Genomic DNA, 21954 nt, shown 5'->3' with positions numbered 1-21954 from the left:
CTTTTATCCAAGTTCAAAGTAAAAATCAGAGATTGTCAAATTGTATCTCCAGGTTCCAGCTATACTTCCACGTGGTTCTGCTACGCTACTCATCTTCTAACATTTCCGGGTCGGAGCCCTCCCCTGATTCGCAGAAATTAACATATTACAGATATTACTGTTTAAGAAATACGTTGTTGATTGGTTCTCATTTCAACCGTTTGATAATTCATCAATATGATTGGTTCGTGGTTGATTGTGGGTGGGTAGAATATTCCAGAAGTCGTGTTTACGGATAGCTAAATGGGAGACACCCATATTTTTTGCTGCGTACGGTGTGTTGTTAGCTTACGTTAGGTGGTTTTGGAAGTGCGCACGGTTAATAGCTAACTTACATGCAAGCTCAGTACGGGCTGCGGCACTTTGGATGTTCCATGTTAAATCTTGGTGGCTAACTATATGGGTAGTAGCTTTACGGTGTACAGTACTAGCAAATGCTGACAAAGTTACGCAGAAACGTAGCATTAGCATTCCATAGGTAACGTTACTTTACCTAGCCAGGACAGCAAGCCGAGTTATCAGGGGTTCTTATGCCATAGGCCTACCTAATTTCTTCTTATTAGCCACACGTTTCAAGTGTTACGTTAGTGAACAGGAAGGTAAATAGTTGTCTAGTTAATCACGTAACGTTATTCTCTCCAGTTACATTTGGCTAGCAATTTCTTACCTAGTTGGTTAGCATCCGACATTAAGATGGAAGACAACGGTATATCAGTCATAAGCAATCCAACAGTGGCAGTTCGTTTGACTAGCACTCTTTCTGAGTTTGAATCAAATCGACGATTCAATCGGGGAATCACCATTGCAGAATTTAAGGTAATATCCTCAGACTATGATGAATTGTTATTAAGGAAGGTAAGCAGAGGCTGTTGGATCATGATTGAAACTGATTTTATGCTGATGGCATTGTTTACGTTTTGTTTTATGGCCACGTGCTGGTAAAACCATGCAATTTCCATTTGATACGTTTTTGGTAACCTAGAGGTTGGCATAGGTAGATGTGCTATTTCATCTGCCTTGACCAATTTCTGTCGTTCGCTTTGACATGGAATGACAACGTAGTGTTACATGTTTCCCCTGGACACAGCTGTAAATCCAGTGCTTTCAAAGACGTTATTAGGAAACTTTATTTTTCAGTAGACTCATTTAGATGTTGCTACGACATCGTTTGTCGCGTTGCACCCATACAAAGGGCTTATATGATCAATTCTGTGGCTATTGCCAACCCTGAGGGGGGTGTATAGCCTGACGAGCCAGGGATGTAACCTCTGCAGACAAATTGCTGCACAATGGCCATTGACCACTCCCTCATCATTATCCAGCCTTCTTTTCTTTTACTGAGGCTTAGTAATGACCTTAAATTGTATTACTTAAGATTTGGGGGTACAAGTATCAACAGTGGCATATGGCAAGTTGAAAATGTCATGCCTACTTGCAGAGGGGAGGATGTTGGTACTCTGGTAGATGTGTGTGCCTTGAAGAAGTGAACAGTCTAATTTGCCACAAATGTCTGGCTGAAATTGAAACAATTTTCTTTTTCTTTAAATCCTTGTTTCCTCATTGAAACCCTCATTGAAATAAAAAAAATGTGAGGATGCTCTTTCAGTATGCTGCATTACTGCTGTGTCATATTGCACAACTGTATCAACTCACTGGTCTTGATGGATTTTTCCTTACAACCAGGATGCATAGGAAGGAATAAGGTCAATTAAATGATCTTGTTCTTCATTACTGTACTGGCCACAAATAATTTGTAAACTACATGTGGTTTGTATAGATGCCGTGTCTATTCATTTTAGTGTATTCCATTTTGATTGCCAGTTGTGCACAATTATTTTGTAAATTTGTGACTTTGAATACAGTATTTAATTTGTCTGTCTATGTATCAGTGTAAGTTGGAGATGGTGGTAGGCGTTCCATCATCATGTATGGAACTGCAGCTGTTCAGCACCCAAGACAAGTTCCTGCTGAAACTCGAGGACAGTGATGCTCTCTTAGGCTCGTACCCTGTGGATGATGATTGCAGGATACATGTAAGACTGAATACTCAGTTCTCTCCACCCAGTTCGTTCCATATCTCCTAGATCGAACATATAGAAATAACGTAAAAAATGTAAAACTCTGTATGACATTACAGGACCGATATGAAATGTTTTTTTGTTTGTTTTTTTGAGATTGTGAAATAAGTCTTTGAAAATATGTAGGTGATTGACCGCAGTGGAGGTCAGAACGAGTTCAGCGATCTGTCAAAGGTTGAGAAGTTTGAGCTGCCAGAAGACGCCTATGAGAAGAGAAATGGTATGGATCCCCCTCTAAACTAACAGATTTATTTTTATTAGCGACTGTACAACATACTAAGGGCTTCTACTGCTGCTTCTAAAGCACAGTCACAGTACTTAAGCAGCCATAGCATGACCGCGATATCAAGCTCCTTCAGATGGTCTAATTAGATTATTAATTTTCTCCCCTCAGACTCGGCACGCTCCTTCTTAAAGAAGAAGAAGCTTGGCCGGTTTAATGAAGAGGGTCAAGCGAAACAGGAAGAACTGAAGGCGGCAGCAGAGGAGAAGGAGAAAGCTGCATGTGCCAACATCACCACCGGTAGTAGATGCCAAGTCAAAGTTGTCGGGCAGCCTACTAAGGTCGGCACTGTGATGTATGTAGGTAAGCAAGCCAGACTTTTCCCCATTGGGATTAGGATTGAAGAAGTTTGAAGAGCAGAAGCACTTTTCATGGGTTTCATCAGGTCCCTTTCCACAGGTGTATTAATCAAGCATCATGCAGTCTGCATTGATAATCAAGATGCATGATTTTATACACCTGTGGAAAGGGACCTGATGGAAACCCATGAATATTGTCAAGTTTTGCTACATGTGTGTACTGTAGTTTAACATAGCTATGACAGCGCTGTTGCAATTTTAAAATCATTGTTTAGAAAAGCATTGATATTTAGATTAACCATGCATTTAAAATACTGTAGTTAAGTTTGAATGCTTAAAACTGGGTGTATCAAATAGAAGACTTTAAGGATCCGATATTGAAATGTTGATAAAGATGTATAAGACCTATACTTATCAAAATCTGTCATACCTCAATGCTTTCCTGTTGTTCCTCCATGTACATGAACTTACTCCAAGTATGACTTTGATTACCATGCAATCATGGTGACTGCTTTGGTCAAAATCTTTGTGGTTGTCATTAACTGTCCACCAGGTCAACTGGGTGGCTTTGTGGACAAGCTTGACATCCATGAGCATGTCTGTCCCTTGCTTGTCCTTGATGACATGAACACCCCAAGCACAATAGACTTCATGTCCATTATATTCCTTATACACTCCTTTGACCTACAATGTCTAGCCCACCTACTCACAAAGCTGGCCAAGAACTTGATCTCATTCTCACTCAAATAAAAACCTAACTAGCCAAATATCTCACAAACTACTAGTCGCTCTTTTACTCATCGGTATTGGGACTTGATATCGGCAAGTACACAAAAGTAAATACACATACTCGCTTTGAAAAAATTAAAAATGGTAATAATCTTTAGTCTACTTAGTGGCTTAAAGGTTGTATCAGCGATTGCAGGCCCAAACATAAATGATCACATTCAGCTGATCTTTCCTCGTGATCCGCTAGCTGCCCGCCCCATCAGAAGGCCGTCAAAAAAAACACGTCTCTGTAGGCAGCCTAGGCTCCGAGATCTGGGGCCTATTGCACAAAACTAGGATAAGGGATTAAGCCAGGATATCTTGGTTATCCTGGCTCAATTTATTTGTGATCCAGTTGCACAAACGCGGCATAGGGGGCAGCAGGATATGTTATGGTATAAGTTACCATGGCGATTTATTCTGTGGAGCTAGCCTGCTCCAGACCAGGCTAAGTTCCAGGATCTATTTAATCTCATCCCTTATCTCAGTCAGCAGTCACCACAAATGGAAACCAATAGTTATTCCACTGCCCGCTACACATTGTTATCACACACTAGACCTACTGTCATTATTTAAACATTTGTGATCATTAATTAAGTTTTACAGATTGCCATTCCCGACCTGTCATGCGACAATGTGATGTCACGGGAGTGTCTAACCATTTTGCGCGTGGTGTTCGCGGAACTAGTTGCAATATTCTCCTAAACAGAGGTGTTGCTGTTTGTTGCTGTTGTGAAAAGGCTATTGCTACCTACTTCACACCGGAGAAGAAATGAAGCCGCTCTAGTTGCCATGGTGAAATAGTGAATCTGTGATCAGTGGCAGGGTCTATTTGAGGGAGCCGTGAGTGCACACTTATCCAGGATAGGTTTCACCTGGCTTGATGAATCCGTGTCTGCTCATCCTGGCTTGCTCGTTGTGCAACCAATTAAGCCTGTACGCTCTTGTTTTGGATTCATTGAGCGCAGCTCAGTAACTTATCCCAGATGTCTTAATTCTGCTTTTGTGCAATAGGCCCCTGTACACAAAAACAATAGACCGCAACAGTGCTACCAACCACTCAAAACCAAAATAAATAGTGTTCCAACCAATCACCGACGAGATGAGAGTTTCAATTGCATGGGGGGGGCGAGTAGCGAGCTAGCTCTCTGTGACGTTACCCCGCCATCTCTGATACAACCTTTTAAAGAGCCATTTACTGACAAAGCGAAATGGCCCCCAAAGGCTATCCTTTATACTGTTTTGTTGTAAATTCCAGTCTAAATTACTCTGATTAACACTCATTATCCATTATTATCCAAATATAGACCCTAGATTAGAGTAGCCTGGGTGTTCCCATGCTGCCTTGCGCGCGATTTGATTCACGCTGCTAAGGCAGCCTGAGGACCATGGAGCAAATTTTCGCCTGAGATAGGGAACCAATCACAGAACAGGTGGGAAAGCAAGACGATGATGAGCTATGCACAGACGCATTTGATAGACATCCGTGGCACCCAATAAACGGATTTGGGCATTTTTTTTCAAATACGAGAAAATGAACGTTTGGTTCCCAGACCACGTCTCATTGAGAAGTGGTGGCGCTAGCCAGGCTAAGATTAGAGATCAAATGTAACAGATTTTTCCCTCATTTGTTATTGTTTTCAGGAACGGCAGACTTCAAACCAGGCTCCTGGGTTGGAGTCAAGTATGATGAGCCACTTGGAAAGCATGATGGCAGGTATGCATAATGTGAAATAACTCATTGCTGCAACAGGTGACTGAAATTTCACATCTCGGTGAGCGTGTTGCACAGTGAAATGTGTAGCTGTTGTCTCAGTATTTATGGCTGTGTAAACCAGACCTAGGCAATATACGGCCCGCTGGCCAGTCCCAGCCCACGTACTGCTTTTGTCCAGCCCACAACATGGTCGAGGGGAAAAAAAGAAAAGCTGTGGCCACACTGTTCTTTACTGCAAACCTAAATGTAGCCTACTGCTATTAACTTCAAACCAACCGAGGGCGTCGTCTACACTTTTTTTTAAATTGATCAAGACCTAAACATATTCTTCACAAACTTCAAAACGACAAGCTCAATGATGACGCTTGCAAAAACAATCCATTAAATCTTAATAAATATGGCAAAGAATTGAATAGCGGACTCTGAATTTCGTGCGTGTAACACATGAGACATCTCAGTGTCAGTTTAAAATTGGAATGTTTAACATCAACTTCAAAGAATAGAAAATTACGACATTTGGAGACGAAGCATGAATTACAAAGTTATGCCATAAAGTTATCTTCGTGCATAAGAAAAACGGGCTACATACAGTATGTGAGGCAGTTGACAAGATGCAGAGTAAAGTTAAAGTTGACACTGCTTTTGAGTATGAGTTGAGTATTTAAGAAAGTAGACATTTGATTGGCAAAAAAGCTGTTAAAAAAAAAACAAGCATACGAATGGGCTTGCAAATATCACATTCGGTAAAGTAGGCTAATCTGTCGTGTATCGATAGGCTACTCATGTAATTCAACATGCACCACAATGCTTCCAATGGGTGGCCCGCGGCTTACTTTATCACAGTCAGTATGGCCCTCTGGGGAAAATAATTGCCCACCCCTGGTGCAAACAGCGCTTGAGGAAGAAGCACCTCTAATTCTTTCTTTAATGCCTTGTTGCGTAAACTTGTGTTAACCAGTCATAATACAAATAACTGAATAAATTATCAGCAATCATTTAGTTGTGATAATGTAGTAGTCGTAAGGCCTCTGAAATAAGGCAGATTACCCATTGGACAAACTTTCCCATCAGCTTCCTGTGATGTGATGAACTGTTTGCTAGCTTCCTACATAATCTTCACACCCCTAAGTACTGAATAAGTTTATCCACAGTTACTTACTTAAGATGTTAGAATACCCCAAGGTGTTAATAGAAGAATAAGTAGTATGCCTTGTAAGCACTGTAAAGGAAGGTTCTATCGGGTGCATTTGTGTCACTTAGCGATATGATTTTGCACCAGCAGCAGTGAAAGCTTGCATGAGCCTCTGAGGAGCCCTTTGTTTGTGTACTCTGGACTTAATTCCTGTTATGTGTTTTTCTGCTTCTGTCTATGTGTTCCAGTGTGAATGGGAAACGGTATTTTGAATGTGAGCCGAAGTATGGTGCCTTTGTGAAGCCCACATCAGTGACTGTTGGAGATTTCCCAGAAGAAGACTATTTGGATGAGATGTAGGTCAAGAATGATCACATATCCAAACCATCTGGCAGAGGAGTTGTTTGCTTGGAGGGATGGACTTTGTTGACAGGAGTTTTGTATTGCGGCTGAGAGAGCTTTATATGTAACTGTCATTGTAAGTGATTTTGTTTTCCTTTGTTTTGCTGGTCAAGAGCTACCCTTGTTATAACAGAAATAAATCTCAATGCTTTTGGAATAAGATGAGGTCTGACCCTGTGACAAGTGCACATTTTCTTTAGAAACCTAAAGTAAGTAAGGTAGAGGTGTGGCCTTTTCTGATTATCTAAAATAAGTCAGTGTAAGTCTGTGTTCACAATTAATAATAATTACACCCAATAAAGCCCTTGTGTTATTTTTCATAATCTGTTCTGAGCGTAAATTGCTGAGAGGGTATCAGCAGAAATGATTTTGCAGTTCTATTAATCCATGTTTGATTTCCTGGAAGAACGGGCAGAATGGGTAGAAACATTTTGGGCACCCTGAAAATGCTCATCCACTACAGCAAAATTGTGCTTCTTTGCATATTCCTCTAGGTCCTTTCCTATATGTTGTGTATACTGTATATATGTATACGGAGTAAGCTCTAAGGCAACCTCAAAGTAACATAAGACTTCAAGCATGAACTTTATGTGTAACAAAGACGTAACATTAGCTATGTTTTTGTGTGCTTGTTTAGACTGTAAACAGTAAGTGTTCCACAGAACTACAGCCCTGCTGTTAGAGTGGAACAGAACTAGTTGATCTGTTTTTACCTTCTAATTGTGTTACAAGGATTACACTTTCCGCACACTGATTCAATCTTCTGAAACATGCAAGAATTGTAATCAGATTTGCTCAAAATTTTGATCAGGGATACAATTTGTCAATATCAACGTGAGCATGATGGCTAGCCTTTGTGAGGCTCATCACATGATTTCTAAGAATTGCACCACTAAATTTTGTTCCCAAATACCATCCCCTCCCGAAACCAGTTAGCTTCTTGTTCTGCCCCATCTGCAGTCCAGACAGACAGGTCTCTGATATATGATAAAGACCTTGGCTTACTGTAGAGTTGGCTCGGCCCCATTATTCATTAACTTTTCATGAATGTGCACTAACTATCCAATGAACATAATTATGACGCTGCTCTACGGCAGTCAGATTGATGAGCTTCTTTATGCATCCCATTTAGCACTATCTTCTCACTGAATGTGTTGTTGAATGACTCGTGCTCTGATTTTGGTGATACATGACATTGATTTTTTTTATTGAAAATATATTTACATCAACTTGCACTGGGTCTTTTTTGTACATGATTTGCCAATGTAAGTTAATGGTGTTTTGAGCTCATTTGTCTACATAATCATCTGCCTCGACCCTGTTAATATCTTATTTTCTTGTTAATTGCAATTAAAACATTGAACATGCAGTTGTGCCAAATTGTAAATTAGGATATACTGTATAACACTTTACCATGGCTCTCTACTTTATACATTTAACAATGGCTCTGAAGGCTATGCAGAAACAAAACAAAAGCACCTTTAAGATCAGTCAAGGTGTTTATACTAAAGCCTGAACCTCCAATACTTAGACAGTATGGGCAAAGAAAACTCTCTTTTAACAGAAAGAAATCTTGAACAGAACCTTATCTCCTAAGGGTGATGGGGGTGTATCTGTCTGTGACTAGGTAGAGAGATGGAGAGAATGAGATGTGGAAAGAAGGAGAAGAGAAAATTACGAGTCGGCAGCTGAGTTTATACTTGGATCAGGATAAGCATGTCAGCGTACAAGAAAGGCAACTATCCATGTGCAGGTCAATGGAGTGGAATCAAATGAGATGGAGACAACTACTGGATCCTCCACATTTATGGGTGCCACTGGCAAAAATGAGTAAAAAGGGATAAAAAAAAAAAAAAACACCATTTAGCAATTTATCTTAGTGTCACACTGATAACAATGAGGGGAAAAAATAGCCTAGAAATCTAGATGCACCCTAGCGGCGGCAAATTAATTTGCTCAGCCTGTACATTTCAATGATATAGGATGGCCCGCCAGGCTAGGGAAATAACTATTTTTAACAGAAACACGTACCACACTTATTGGCACCCTGTATTTAATACTTTACCAATAAAACAGCTTGTAGTCTTCCGCTTTGACATCCCTTAAGAGAAAATTCAAAGCAAGGAATTTGAGACCACTCCTCTCACAGAATATAGATCATCCAGATTTCTAGGTTCTTGTGCATTCTCCTCTTTAAGCCACCCCACTGGTTTTCTATAGAGTTCAGATCAGGGGACTGGGATGGGAGTGGCAGAAGCCTGAGTCAATAATGCCATTTTTTTGTTGATCTGGACATACTGTATATTTTGGATCATTGACCTGCTTGGTGATCCTATCATGACCCACTTTTGGAGTCTTGACCGTTTTTGATTGTCCAGGTATTTCATGGAGCTCATGATTTACCGTAATGAGGTTCTCAGGGCCTTTGAAATAAAAACAGCCCATATGCCCTCCACCATGGTTATCAGTAGGCATGGGGTTCTTTTCACTAGCCTTCTATGTGTTCCTATCCCACCTTGAGTGTTTGTTGGCAAAAAGCTAAATTTTCACTTCATCTGACCAGGCGATTCCAGGCAAAGTGACAAGAACTGCTTTTTATAGGCCATTAAAATATTTTAGCATGGAGGTCACTTATGATTTTTTTTTCAAAAGACTTTGATAACCCCAGGATGCTGGTTTCACAATGTATTAAATCAACATATTATTTGTGAAAGAAAAGATATCACAATTTCAAATGTTTCAACACTTAAGCCATAAGTAAATCAGGGCTTAATCATTAGATATGTCAGCAGACCTATTAGGTGTGTTAAGCCCCCAACGTCGTCTTCCAGGCAGCGCTGCATGGGTTAGGCAAGGGTTAGGGTTAAGGTTAGGTGCCTTGAAGTCGACGGTGAGAGCTTAAAACACCATCGAGCCAAATATTACCAGAGCCTTTGTATAAAGCAGAATAATGCAGTAATGTAGCTATTCACCCACTGCTCTCAGCACAATAAAGGAAGACATTCATTTGATTGAACAAGAGCAAACAGAATTTAACACAAAGTATATACTTTATTCCAGGCCAATTTAAAAAGTATTATATAAAGAGTGTAACAGAACTTAAGGTCCTACCATACATGCACAAAGCCTATTAAAAAAGAATGAAGAGATCATGTCTATGAATTGTATGTGCATTTAGGATCATCTAAATACAAATCGTTTACCTTGCGTGATTAATACACTAAAATAGTCCATAATTACTATATTCTGGAAGTTACATACTAACTAAGAAGTGAAATCATGTTTCAGTGACAAATACCTTTTCTTACTTAAACTTTCTGCAAGCACAAAATATCACCACTGTACCAATGATTTATAAAAATCACTTTCCATTACATTGTTCTTTCCAACACTGATGAATGTCCATCAACAACGTATTTTGCTCTAGCTGCAAACAGGAAGCAAATGTCATTTTTATAGCAAAACATTTTTGTCCCTAGACACAATGCTGCTGCTGCTGCACCTCTTTGTGAGTTAATATAAAAATCTGAGTAAATCTTTCTGCAGTATAACTGGGTTGCATGACTGTTCAAATAATCACAAATATGCACCCACATAATTGAGACAAATAATTAATAAATGCAACGGGTAAAATCACTATGTAAACAGACATTTCATAATACTCATATTCTCTGAATATAGGAAGCAATTGTGATACTGTTGCCAGTGATCTGATGCTGTAGTGTTCTCACGCTCCAAATGTAAACTACATTGTGAATCTCTGAATTAATCAATAACTTGTTCACTACACTTCATTCATTCACTACAGCCTTTGTAGAAAGGCAGGTTCTGGTTGTAGATACATTTCTTTTGTACCCAGGCCATATAATTTTCATTAGCTTATGCATTTTGTATTCTGTGAAGAATATTAACAATTATTCGTTCACTTTTGTTCGTAAGGATATGACTACACAAAACAAAACACAGTCTTTGGAAGCTTGGACTTTTTCTTTTTTTTCTTTTTACAGAAATCATAGCTAATGGTTCACAATGAATATACCCAGACCAACTATGATCCTTTATCACAATGGCCAGTCAAGTTCCAGCTAACTGCTACTCTACACCACTACCCATCATGACATGCTCCCTAACCAACATAAACATATCAGGACCATCTTCTTAAAACTACTCTTGCCAGGAGTTTATATCAGACAAGCTCAGTTTTGACACAACCAATACCGTCTGAATTGTCTGATGTCTTTCATTTTTCTACTAGCGTTTTAATATTTTCTAGACATGTAAGGAGTATATTAGCAATTAGCAACAGGCTGATGGCAGAAAAGCGTTTAAAAAGGCATACTAGGACAATAACTCCATATGAGTTGGTGAATGAGAAAAACTTCTCAGTTTGATCTATTCAGTATTGCTTAACTGTATAGGAGTTATGACCCTGTTTATTAAAAAATCTATATATATATATTTAGTGTTTTAGTGTTTCAAGCAGAAAAGCTCATCGATCTATACGCAATGCCATTAACTGATAAAAGCAGTACTAAAAAGGTAACCTAGCAAATTAGGTTTAAATAAGACTGATATATAGAGGCTAAGCTTCATTTGAAAATATAACATCCCTAATTCCCAAAATACATTTTAATAAAACTTTAAGGAAGTATATTTGATTATTGAAAATAATGATTAGTAGTAGAAGAGTAGTGTTGAATGGCAAATGTTCAATACGACCAATAAAACAATATAATGCTTTACACAGTAATGCAGCAATCTGGAACTGAATTCTCCACAGAAATACAAAAAAGACTTGGATCAAACTCCTTGCTGGCACTGCCAAACAGGGGAACCGGCTGCATCCTCCATTGTCTTGTGTTACTAATTCAAACGATTGGGCCGGACATGACCACAACCTTACTCCACCTCATCTGCCTTACGGAGGTTCTGTCTCTCATTGACAAAGATCTTTTGGTTTCTCAAGAAATAACAATGCAAAACAAATGAGATGGCAGACAGTACAGGATAGTACAGGATATGAAGTATAGCTATCCCATCTTCATGTGTTTGTATGTATTTTTTTACCTCTCTCTGTGTGTGTGTGTGTGTGTGTGTGTGTGTGTGTGTGTGTGTGTGCTTGAGAGAGAGAGTTGTAGGTTGTATTTTCAGAAGTGTTTGTAGTGTTTTGCGTGACATATGTTTCTGCTATCGCCTGGAGACAGGTAATGCCCAACCCCTCTGCGACTGAAGCACGCATTTGGACATTTCTCCTTTCATTGTCTGTTCATGGGCCAGCCTTGAGGATACAGACAAAACTAAATAATATAGAAAAGAAGAAAACAAGATAGACCATAACATTAAACTCAATATCTCAAGTTTGGCCATGAGTGATGAATGACAAAATAACAAACATATCCATAGAGTGAAGTCTCTCTCTTTTTTTGTTCTATTGTGAAAGCGGTTTCGGCATCCTTCACAAAATTGACTCGGCAGCAGTTCTGAGCATTGAGAGATAGAGAGAGTGTCGGCGGTGTTGTGACCCCATGCTGATTCTATAACCATGTGAGGAAGCTTTCTTTGTCGATCTTGGTGGCGGCCAGCACAGACTCCATGTCGTTGAGGATGTCGGAGCTGAGCGCTTCCTGCAGGCTGGGCATGAGCTCCTCGCCCTCCACGGCCATGCTCTCTCCCTCCAGGGTGCCCAGATCCACATCTGTCCCGGGCATAGCATCCAGGTAGTCAGGGAAACGGTTGGGCTGTGTCACCATGGAGGCAGGTCCCAGGGAATCACCTGACAAGGCAAAACATGGAGGCTTAGTCAGTATCAAACAGCTAAGATATAAACACACACCTGATGCAATCAACTGGCTCGGTTAATCCACTGTCTTCATGTCAGTTTTTAATACAGTTAAAGCTTATAATCAGAGAGCCATATTAGTATGTTGTCATAAAACACTGCAGTTAAAAGGTTGACTGTAAAAAACATGACAACACATGACAACAATATCAAAACATAATAACAAATTATGTCAATACAAACTACAGGCAAGTTGAGGTTAGAAGTTAGAGTTAGAAACGCATTAACTGAATCATGCTAAAATGTGAGTCTGAGTCATGTGTCAGTGCTGGGGAAGTGTTCCAGAGGAACTTACTTGTCTCCATCTCATCCACACTGTTGAGGAAGTCATCTGGAGTGCGGGGGACACTGTAACTACTCATACTCAGGCCGCTGTCTGTGCTTTCATCACGGGAGTGGTAGGTCCCACTGCACGCACACGCACACACACACACACACACACACACACACACACACACACACACACACACACACACACACAAAACAAAGCAAAGGTTACATTTTCAACCAAGATCAAAGCTCAGTTAACAGTATTGTGCTGAGATAAAGATTTCATACGGGTAACTTATCCAAAGACTATGGACTAAAGACTATACTACAAAATGAGCCAACATTCAGAGAAAGGTCAATCTTTAAAAATCACAAAATCTCTAAAACAAAATTCTACTGAAAGCAGAATCAGTCACTTTAAAGAGACTCTGACTGAGACTCAATGTCTCAGACCAATGCAACCATAAAATGAGAAGGGCCTATAACAAATATTAGCTAACTAACTGGCTAACTAGTGCTAGCAGAGTGAAATGTGCAGGGCAGGCTGAACGGAGGAGAGGTAACATGAATGAGGCCATTGTGTGCATGTAGGCCGGCAGGGCGAGAGGTTGTAGGGCACACTGTCCTGTTCACAGACCAGACCCAACGCAGCTGGCTCTGCGTACCGTTTGCCCTTCTCCTTGTTAAACAAGGACTGTGATGAAACGCACTGGGGTTTCTTTATACCTCAGCACAGGGGAAGAGTTCTGAGTGGCAATCACACTCTACAGGGCAGAAGGCCATAGTGTGTTGCCGATCCATGCTTTTTTGCCTCCTTGTTGGTTCCCAGGTTTTAAAAAAATAAAAAACACATGAGGCCAATGACTAATTTCACTGTTGATTAAATAAACATGCACTTCACAAAATGTCCACTAGAGGGACGCAGGTGTTCCTGACCCCAAATGATTCATTGCCATGTGAGGGTTTGTAAAGTTTTCAGTTTATTGCTGGATTTCTAGTTGGTTATACTGTTTATATGCGTCATATTTTTATACTGAAATTTGAGCACTTTTCATTCATTTTTTAAGTGACTGATTCTGGCTCCAAAGTTATTTACAAAGCCAGTACTAGTTTATATTAAAATTCAATAAAGCTTTTAAAGTATTGTACAATTATACATAGGCCAAACTTCAAGGCGACTATATTATGTATGTCTTCTAGGCATGGCAAGTTTATTTATGTAGCACATTTCATACACAGGGGTAATTTAATGCGCTTTACATAAACAAAAGCAAAGAATAATAGAGCAATAAAAGCATAAAAGGGCAATAGTTTAAAAAAAATGTTTAAAAAGTCAAATACATAAAATAGAATATTTGCTATCTTTACATAAAATAGACTAGTCTGCTATTATGCAGACAACGTCCTAACACCTCCCTGGCCCCTCACCTGTTGAGGAATGGGTCAGAGCTGTTGGTGGTCATGGTCCTGGCTTCCTGAGCCATGCCCGGGGAGGAGATAGGGTTCTGGGTGCCTGGTCCGTCCTGCTCCATGCTGGTGGGAAGCTGGTTTCTCAGAGCCAGTTCCTGTGGGCGCAAATGCCATGTTCAAACAAAACAGTTCCAGGACAAACGTTATACAAACACAAATGTTTAAGTTTAATTATGTTGTACGTTCACTGTGTGTGCAGACACAGTCAGGGAGAGGAAATCACTTTCCAGTTCCAGGCAACCAACATGTGAGAAGCAATAGCCTGTCAGACAAGTGAGAAAAATACACACAGGCGCTTGGGAAGAGCCTCCATTGAGGAGAGGTTTCATGACTCTTAGAATGGACTGTTTCTGTGGGGTTAGCTGGCAGTATTGGTTGCAACCCCCCTTGAAATCATGATTTTTTGTCTGTGGCACTTCAAAATCGACATGGAATCAATTAAAGCCTGGTCTAGACATTGTAACCGGAAATAGCCCTCTGTTCCAAATATTGGTGTTAAATGCATGTAGTGATTGCAATACACTTGGGCCTTCTTCCCAAACATATCTGAAAGGACAGAGGCAAAACAGGTACAGAGGATTTAAAACCTGGCCAAGCACTTATGTCAAAGGTCATCACTGTAAACATCCAGTTGTACCAAAAAAGGCTTACCAGTCTTGTTTTTCCCCAAACAAAAGGAACCCGTTCAAAGAGAGAAAATGGGGCGAGAATCCAGAGACCAAAACAATTAAACGTGGTTTCTGGCATGACGTTTCTGAATGCAAGCACAAAGCCCATCCCTGGCCAAGGAGTAACAAATCTGGTTCTCATTTCAACGAATGATTGTGAAACACACTTTCTATAAACATCCTTCATGACACTTCAAGCAGGAACATATCTCACCACTGTACAGGACGTCTTAGTAAAAAGGCAGTTGTGACTCAGAGGTAGTATGCTTTGTAAGGTCACGCTCATATAAATTATTACTTAAAGGGACAGCTCACCATAAAATCACCACCACTGCCACTATCTGCACCATCACGGCATATTCTTGGAAATTATACTTCATGTACTCCTAGCACTACGGACAACTTGACATGCTTAATCTAGCACTTAACACTATCTTCTTCCCTATCCTCCTGACTATCCCTCTTCCCCCTCCCTTGACTTTGCTTGAACTGTTACTATTCCATGTAAGTAGTATGGCTGCATGAACAATATCCTAGTGGCACCGCACCTTTGTTTAACACCTTGATTGTTGTAAGCCGCTTTGGATAAAAGCATCAGCTAAATGACTAAATGCAAGTGTAAATGTCTTACAGAAATAACATGAGTGATGAGACAGGGAACCAACTCGAGGGATTCATTCAAAAAATCTAACAAGGAACAAGAGCAAGAGGCTTTGAATTGGCGGCAACTTTTAACTTTCTAGTATGTTATTTCACCCACCTCTAGTATCTACCACACCATCCCAGCGGATCCCTGTAGTACCTTTGATCTATTTCACTTCCTGCAGGGACTTCTTATAGAACACTCTTCACGTCCCCAAACACCTCTGTCTTTCCTTATAGTCCCCACTCTCCAGCCCCACTGCACAAACACACCGTCTAGTCATATCTCACGCCCACTCCATTACAGAAATGTCTGCAGTCGTAGTAAACAGAGTTCTTTTAATGGAACATTTCTGTGTCAGGAAGCAAACATACACACCTCTCTCCCCATCTCTAATAAAAGCATGAATGGGCGTAGGTTTCCTATGGTTGTTAACTTCAACATGTTCAGAACTAGTTTTGACAAAGCCTCGCAAAGCTCAGGGGTCTTGGCTTGCATTATAGCCCAAACACAATCATGTCTTTGAGTGCACTTGCACAGTCAGGGTTGCTGTTTGCATTACTACGACAGCTATATTTAAGTCACTGAAACATAAATATTTCAGACCGAACACACAGAGCTATTGCACCTAAAACATCACCCCCTCAAAGAAAAGCTACCTTCCAATACCCTACCCTAACCCAAACACAAACAATATGAACATGATTTATTTAAATAAATACATAAATAAATATATAATACAGTATATTGCGATCAAATCACATATATGTTCCAAAGCTCAGGGACCAGTGGGGCGTGCTGACCTGGGGTCTCTGCCTCAGCAGCTCCTGGTGCTTGAGCCGCAGTCGCTCTTTCTCCATCTGGAGCTGCTGTAGACGCATCTGGCTGTTGCCTCCCAGCGTGCCGCTCTGGGGGCTGGAGGGCAGCTGACCGCCCTGCTTGACCGGGGTGCTCTGGGACAGGCGCTGCTGGTTCATGGCTGGAAGGAAGGAAGGAAGGAAACAATATCCATTAAGATCTGTGAGGAAGAGGCTGCTCTGTCTCATTACTGAACCCTGTATCAGATGAGTGGGACTAGATGAGTCCATATGAACAGGGGTAATTCAACCAAGTGAAATGTTATATTTGCCACACACACACACACACACACACACACACACACACACACACACACACACACACACACACACACACACACACACACACACACACAGCTGTATAATACAAGTACATAGTCATAAGCTCATGAAGTCCATTCATCATGTTAGGTTAGAAGAGGAAGTTGTCATCCTAATCTAAACAGTAGGTTAACTATGACAAATCCTCCTACTGCATCACATGGAGACATGTGAATCCACTGAACTTCAATACCAAAGAATTGCTTAAAAATAGCATGCTTCAAAGCATCTTTTGGTCAAGCAGCAGTCCTCATTTTCTGTAAGTTATAAGCACAACTTTAAGGTAAAAGCTTGCTTTAGCCTATGTGCTCGTGGGGTCGATTAGTTCATTCTTATAGAACACTGTAAACCACTATTGCTGAAATGAGCAGCGCTTGCTCACCTGACAAATTGTTACACTTTCCATCTAGCCTACACCTTTTACTGGTCATGGTAATAATCAAAGTAAGAAACTAAAGAAACTCAATGCATCTTACTCCATTAACTCCACTGCTTGTTTGATCTTGATTAGACATCTAGCCGTGTTTGAGTTGAGAAGTGGCCAAAAACAACACAAAATACCTACTCTGCTGAAGTAATGATGTTTACACTTTGTGTTGAAACAATAATATTTGGGTGCTATTATTAACTGAGGTCTTCAGTATGTCCACAGCAGTGCACGTTGTTAGATTCCAAACGTAAACAGTGTTCACAGTTTGAATCTGACATTAATAATCGCATTTTAGGTCCATTTACTGACACTGTGGTCAGAAATATACAAAAGAAATTACCTTTGATAACCCCTTTAGTACCATCACAAAGCTTTTATGGGGAACACAACATTTACAGAACTGTAGCTAATCAATGTTCCAACGTTATATTTAATAACACGTAATTAAACTTCATTATCACTGGTGAGTCACAGGGACATCACTTAGCTGATGGATGTAAATTCCTTGACATCCAAATTCAGTTTCATCTTGCTGATTTCATTGAAAGACATATGGGCCACGTTTATGCTCTAATAAAGGGGCCTGAAGGCTCTAAGAAGTCAAATAGGCTTTATGAATATTGGCTGATTGACAAGAGGATCATGACATGACCGCTTTGAGGAAAGTGTTCATAGCTCCCCCCTATAAGAAACTTTTGTGCGTCTATTTCTTGCATGTGCTGTCCTGACTGATATTAGCATCTTTATGGCTAGCCAAAGGCTTTCCTACATGTCCTAACACCCTCTATTGTTATGTTTAAGATAGTCTGGAGACACGCCCAAGGCACCTAAGCCAACTCCCCTCATTCAGAGACATGTATTAACAGTTCTACTAGTCAAACCGGTTCAGCAGGAGATAAACACTAGGTTCAAGACACTTCCCTTTGGTTTCTTTAAGTGACTACTCGGTTGCTGTAATGCATATTCATTAGTTTTATGGCAAAAACTGCACTGGAAAGACAAAGAGGGACGAAGTCACCTAACTTGACTCCTGACAGGAACACATGCTTTTGTCATACAGTCATGCAGAACAATAAACTCGCACTCCCATTTTTGAGGTCTTGATTTTCCACATCTCCAAGTGGTTTGTCCAGTATAAACTAATGAGTCACGTCCAAAATTATGAAACCACCAATAAGGGGCGTGCATATAAATACTGTAGGTAACTCAGGCAAAAATTATGTGGTATCTACATGACACCAAAAAGTTTTTGTTGGAAACTGCACATTGTTTAATAGGGCTGCACTTAAGCTTTCTGCATAATAATGAAATGAGTAAACAATGGCTGATCAGAAGCCTGTGGTGGTATGGGGCCCCAAGCCATGTGCCCAGTCAGTAATCCTGCCCAGGGGCTATTACATATACTATTACAATGACTCAATTCATGTCATAAGGCCTGGGTTGAGGACCACCATCTCTTGCCTGAAAGAGGATGCAGAACTTCATTAAAACAGCCGATGACAGACAGCCCCGGAAAGACTGCATTTCCTTTGTAGCCCAGTGGTGTTACTGCGGCTCCTGTGAGTTATACAGCCTGGGTTTCTCAATGTTTTCAGGAATGCTAAGCGCACACACACCAATTATTTTTTCATGAGTGGAAATTGTCATTTTAAGGCTCATGGTGGAAGAAAACATTTTAGCCAAGGGCTCTGATTGTGGCTTAAGATATTCACACTTAACCAATGAACCAATGGCATGCTTGTTTTGGCCATGGTGTTTTGCCCTAACTGGTTAGGGAATGTTGTATATGAGGTGGAATGCAATAACAGAAAGATTAATCTATTAATTTTGCTTGAAACATATTGATTAAAAGTTTGAACTTATTAGAAGAATTATTGTTGACATGTCTGACCCTCTCATAAGGTGATCAAAGTTTAATCTTTAGACGTTAAAGAAACTAACATAATGTATAATAATCACAAAATATTAACATAGTGTTATATTATTTTACATAACAATATTAAATATTTTACAAAATTAACAGACAATTATATTTTCTTATATTCTCTTTTACATTACTGGGTAATTGTGTGGTAGTAAATGCAGAAGGTGATCTATTCATTTTTCCTACACTTTTCCTACAAAGCTAAAAGTACAGTGAATCCTTTCAACTATTGGGATTTCTTTCCTTTCACAAGCTAATAATGCATCTCTTAAAGGCTTTACAATATTAGTCACTGTTTGAGTAAAGATTTGATGAAAATGGAAAATTATGAAAAATGCTTTTAACTAGAAATTCAAAAGTTTCTGTGTGAAATACAAATTAAATGGACTGCAGAAATCAATGAGAGTCATAAAAAGTTATATAACAATACAAAACCGTGTTGTCTGAGGGATATTGTACTGGCCCTCCCTGTTCTTTTCATCATCAATCAGTGGACTAACACTATCATACTGTGAATACAGCAACACTCAGGGCTAGCCTGGGAACGCTGGGATAAGCCTCAACCCATTTACCAGCACTGTGCGTACCTACCCCTCCCCCAACACACAGGGCCCCTCCTCACACCCCTTTCCCACATAATGCCCCTTCCACTCGCACAAACAGACCCTCACCTCCAAAATTACCCCAAGCTTTCACACACACAACACCCCCTTCTCTATTGCTTTACACTGTGGGAGTGTGTGCCTTTTCTGGGCCTTATCTCCCATAGATATGAAACCACTGTATCTGGCTTGCAGCTCAGTGCCGAAGTAGCTCTTGGAACTGCAGCGCTTAGAGGCAAATACAGTACTGCGGTTCAACAACAACAACTGAAGTCTTGCAGCAACACCAGAGGCCATTTCTAGACTTTCTCCGTGATTGAATAATCTTTTTTGGAGAGGAGAGGGTGAGGGGGGGATAGTGCAAGAGAGAGAGGAAAAAGAAAAAGAAAGAAAACAAAACAGTATCCAGGCAGAGTCAGTCTTGCGTATTTGGATAAGCCACAAGGGCAGGTTCACCCCACGGCCATTCTAGACATGAGAAGGCTTGCTGAAAAGAGAGGCCCTGAGCAGGGAAACTACAGGCGAGGTAGGGAGGGAGAGGTCCTCCTCTCTCCAACGCACACAGAAAAGCACAGGTTGAGCCGCCCTGCAATAATCTTGTTCACGCTCTGCTGTGACACGACGAGCTTGCAACAACAGACTTTATCGTCACAAATCTCAGAGGGTGCGCTGAGGCCGCAATCCCACAATGCAGGGGTGTTTGCGAGCGTAAATCTGTGAGAAAAGGCGAGACAGACTGACTCGACGCACTGCCCTGGTCCCAAGGCTGCTGAGGGAGCTCCTCCAACACCTTAGCCAATATTTAACTTCAGACTATTCGAAAGAGTCCTAACCAGAATATTACATTTCCAGAACACCAGTCTAACACAGATTTCGGGGGAATGGGGCGATCTTTATACATATCTAACAATCAACTGTTGCTGCCAATATGTTCAATGCACCAGATATGAATAAATGCAACATAAGTGATTGAATCTGATTAAAATATTTCACCTAACGTGCATGGCTGTTCACACACACACACACACACACACACACACACACACACACTACAGTGTTTCCCATACATTGACTTATTTGTGGCGGCCCACCACAATATCAACATTGACCACCACCACACAATGATTTTCCAGGTTGTACTAAATTGTGCTTAAATCTGGTTAGAATCATAACCGCGCTGCAGTAATTTGTTATAAACTGTTGCATTCGAGTTTATTCTGCAAACCTACCAATAGAATTCAATTCTGTGGGAAACACTGCACTATATAGTGGAAATCCTTCCCAAAAGAGTGGAAGCTGTTCCAGCTGCAAAAGAGGGACCAACTCCATATTAATACCTATGGATTAAGAACGGGATATCATCAAAGTTCCTGTGGGTTTAATGGCAGGTTTCCCAATACTTTTGTCTATAGTGCACTCTAGAGTTGCTTGTCTTGAGCCTGGTAAGAATATAAAATCAGGACAGAAAATAATGGCAGACTGAGCCCAACTTTGGTCCGGAAAAAATCAGCAGAATGCTTGAAAGTCTAGCTTGGCAACAAGATCCCATGCTGAAAACAGTCTGACCACATTCAGCAACAATAACAAGTACCAACAATTACGAAGGGTCTATCTAGGTATTATTGGAACAGTCAGTGCTTTCCTGGCTCTATGTTGCCTTGATATACACTGATATCAGACACAGAAAACTATCCATCCGTTTTTTTTTGTTTCTTTATGTCAAAAGCGTCCGCTTAAATGGAGTCAGCCGGGAGTGAATGCAGTAATGACTCACTGCTGGCTCACAAGTACACTGGAAAAGCTGAGTGCTTCGCAAAGCTGACATCACTGTGCACCCACCAACAAGGTGCCAACTTCTGTGTTCAAGTGTTACGATAGCAGAGGCACAGACAAACAGCACATGACCGATAACTGCCCGGGTCTTCTCATAGGCCACAGTGCCATTAACCCTTAAAGGTGTAGGTTTTTGAACGTTCTAAGTTCCGCAACAATTGAAGGTTCTAAAATTCTATGTTGAATTCAATGAACCCAGATATTCTTTAGAACGTTCATTTCTCAACATTCCCGTCACACCGGTGTGACGGTACTCCTTTAAGGGTTAAGGAGCTAAATATCTGAACCTTTACCACAAATAATTTTGACCCAGGTTGGTAAATCAGGTTTGAGCGGTCCGACCTGTGGTCCCGATCCAACCCCATCTCTCTTCTCCTAC

At 40.6% G+C, this 21954-nt stretch overlaps 2 protein-coding genes across 3 annotated transcripts in view; one reads left to right on the top strand and one right to left on the bottom strand.

The window, feature by feature from the left end:
- Window positions 1–163: 163 nt before the first annotated feature.
- Window positions 164–8087, top strand: tbcb (tubulin folding cofactor B). The gene is made up of 6 exons (XM_048265280.1): window positions 164–855; window positions 1929–2072; window positions 2244–2337; window positions 2512–2703; window positions 5112–5184; window positions 6565–8087. The coding sequence occupies exons 1-6, from the start codon at window positions 733–735 to the stop codon at window positions 6674–6676; spliced, it is 738 nt and encodes a 245-aa protein (XP_048121237.1). The 5' UTR covers window positions 164–732; the 3' UTR covers window positions 6677–8087.
- Window positions 8088–9749: 1662 nt separating this feature from the next.
- yap1 (Yes1 associated transcriptional regulator) overlaps window positions 9750–21954 on the bottom strand; it is a 29108-nt gene continuing 16903 nt past the window's right edge. For both annotated transcript variants that reach the window (XM_048265279.1, XM_048265278.1), the window contains 4 exons: window positions 16412–16587; window positions 14256–14392; window positions 12853–12965; window positions 9750–12491 (listed from right to left, as the gene is read on the bottom strand). In XM_048265279.1, the coding sequence (XP_048121236.1) occupies window positions 12253–12491; window positions 12853–12965; window positions 14256–14392; window positions 16412–16587 (665 nt within the window). In that variant the 3' untranslated portion in view covers window positions 9750–12252. The remainder of the gene's footprint in view (window positions 12492–12852; window positions 12966–14255; window positions 14393–16411; window positions 16588–21954) is intronic.

Source organism: Alosa alosa, chromosome 15 (assembly GCF_017589495.1).
Source record: "Alosa alosa isolate M-15738 ecotype Scorff River chromosome 15, AALO_Geno_1.1, whole genome shotgun sequence".
NCBI lineage: Eukaryota > Metazoa > Chordata > Actinopteri > Clupeiformes > Clupeidae > Alosa > Alosa alosa.
Note: the sequence above shows the minus strand (reverse complement) of the source record. Positions and strands in the feature narration are given on the sequence as shown.

Bases quoted from the DNA above. Each gene is read 5' to 3' on its own strand.
- tbcb (XM_048265280.1), top strand. From the start codon at position 733: ATGGAAGACAACGGTATATCAGTCATAAGCAATCCAACAGTGGCAGTT. The intron at 2,338-2,511 runs GTATGGATCCCC...TTCTCCCCTCAG, and splicing joins CGCCTATGAGAAGAGAAATG to ACTCGGCACGCTCCTTCTTA. The intron at 5,185-6,564 runs GTATGCATAATG...TATGTGTTCCAG, and splicing joins CTTGGAAAGCATGATGGCAG to TGTGAATGGGAAACGGTATT.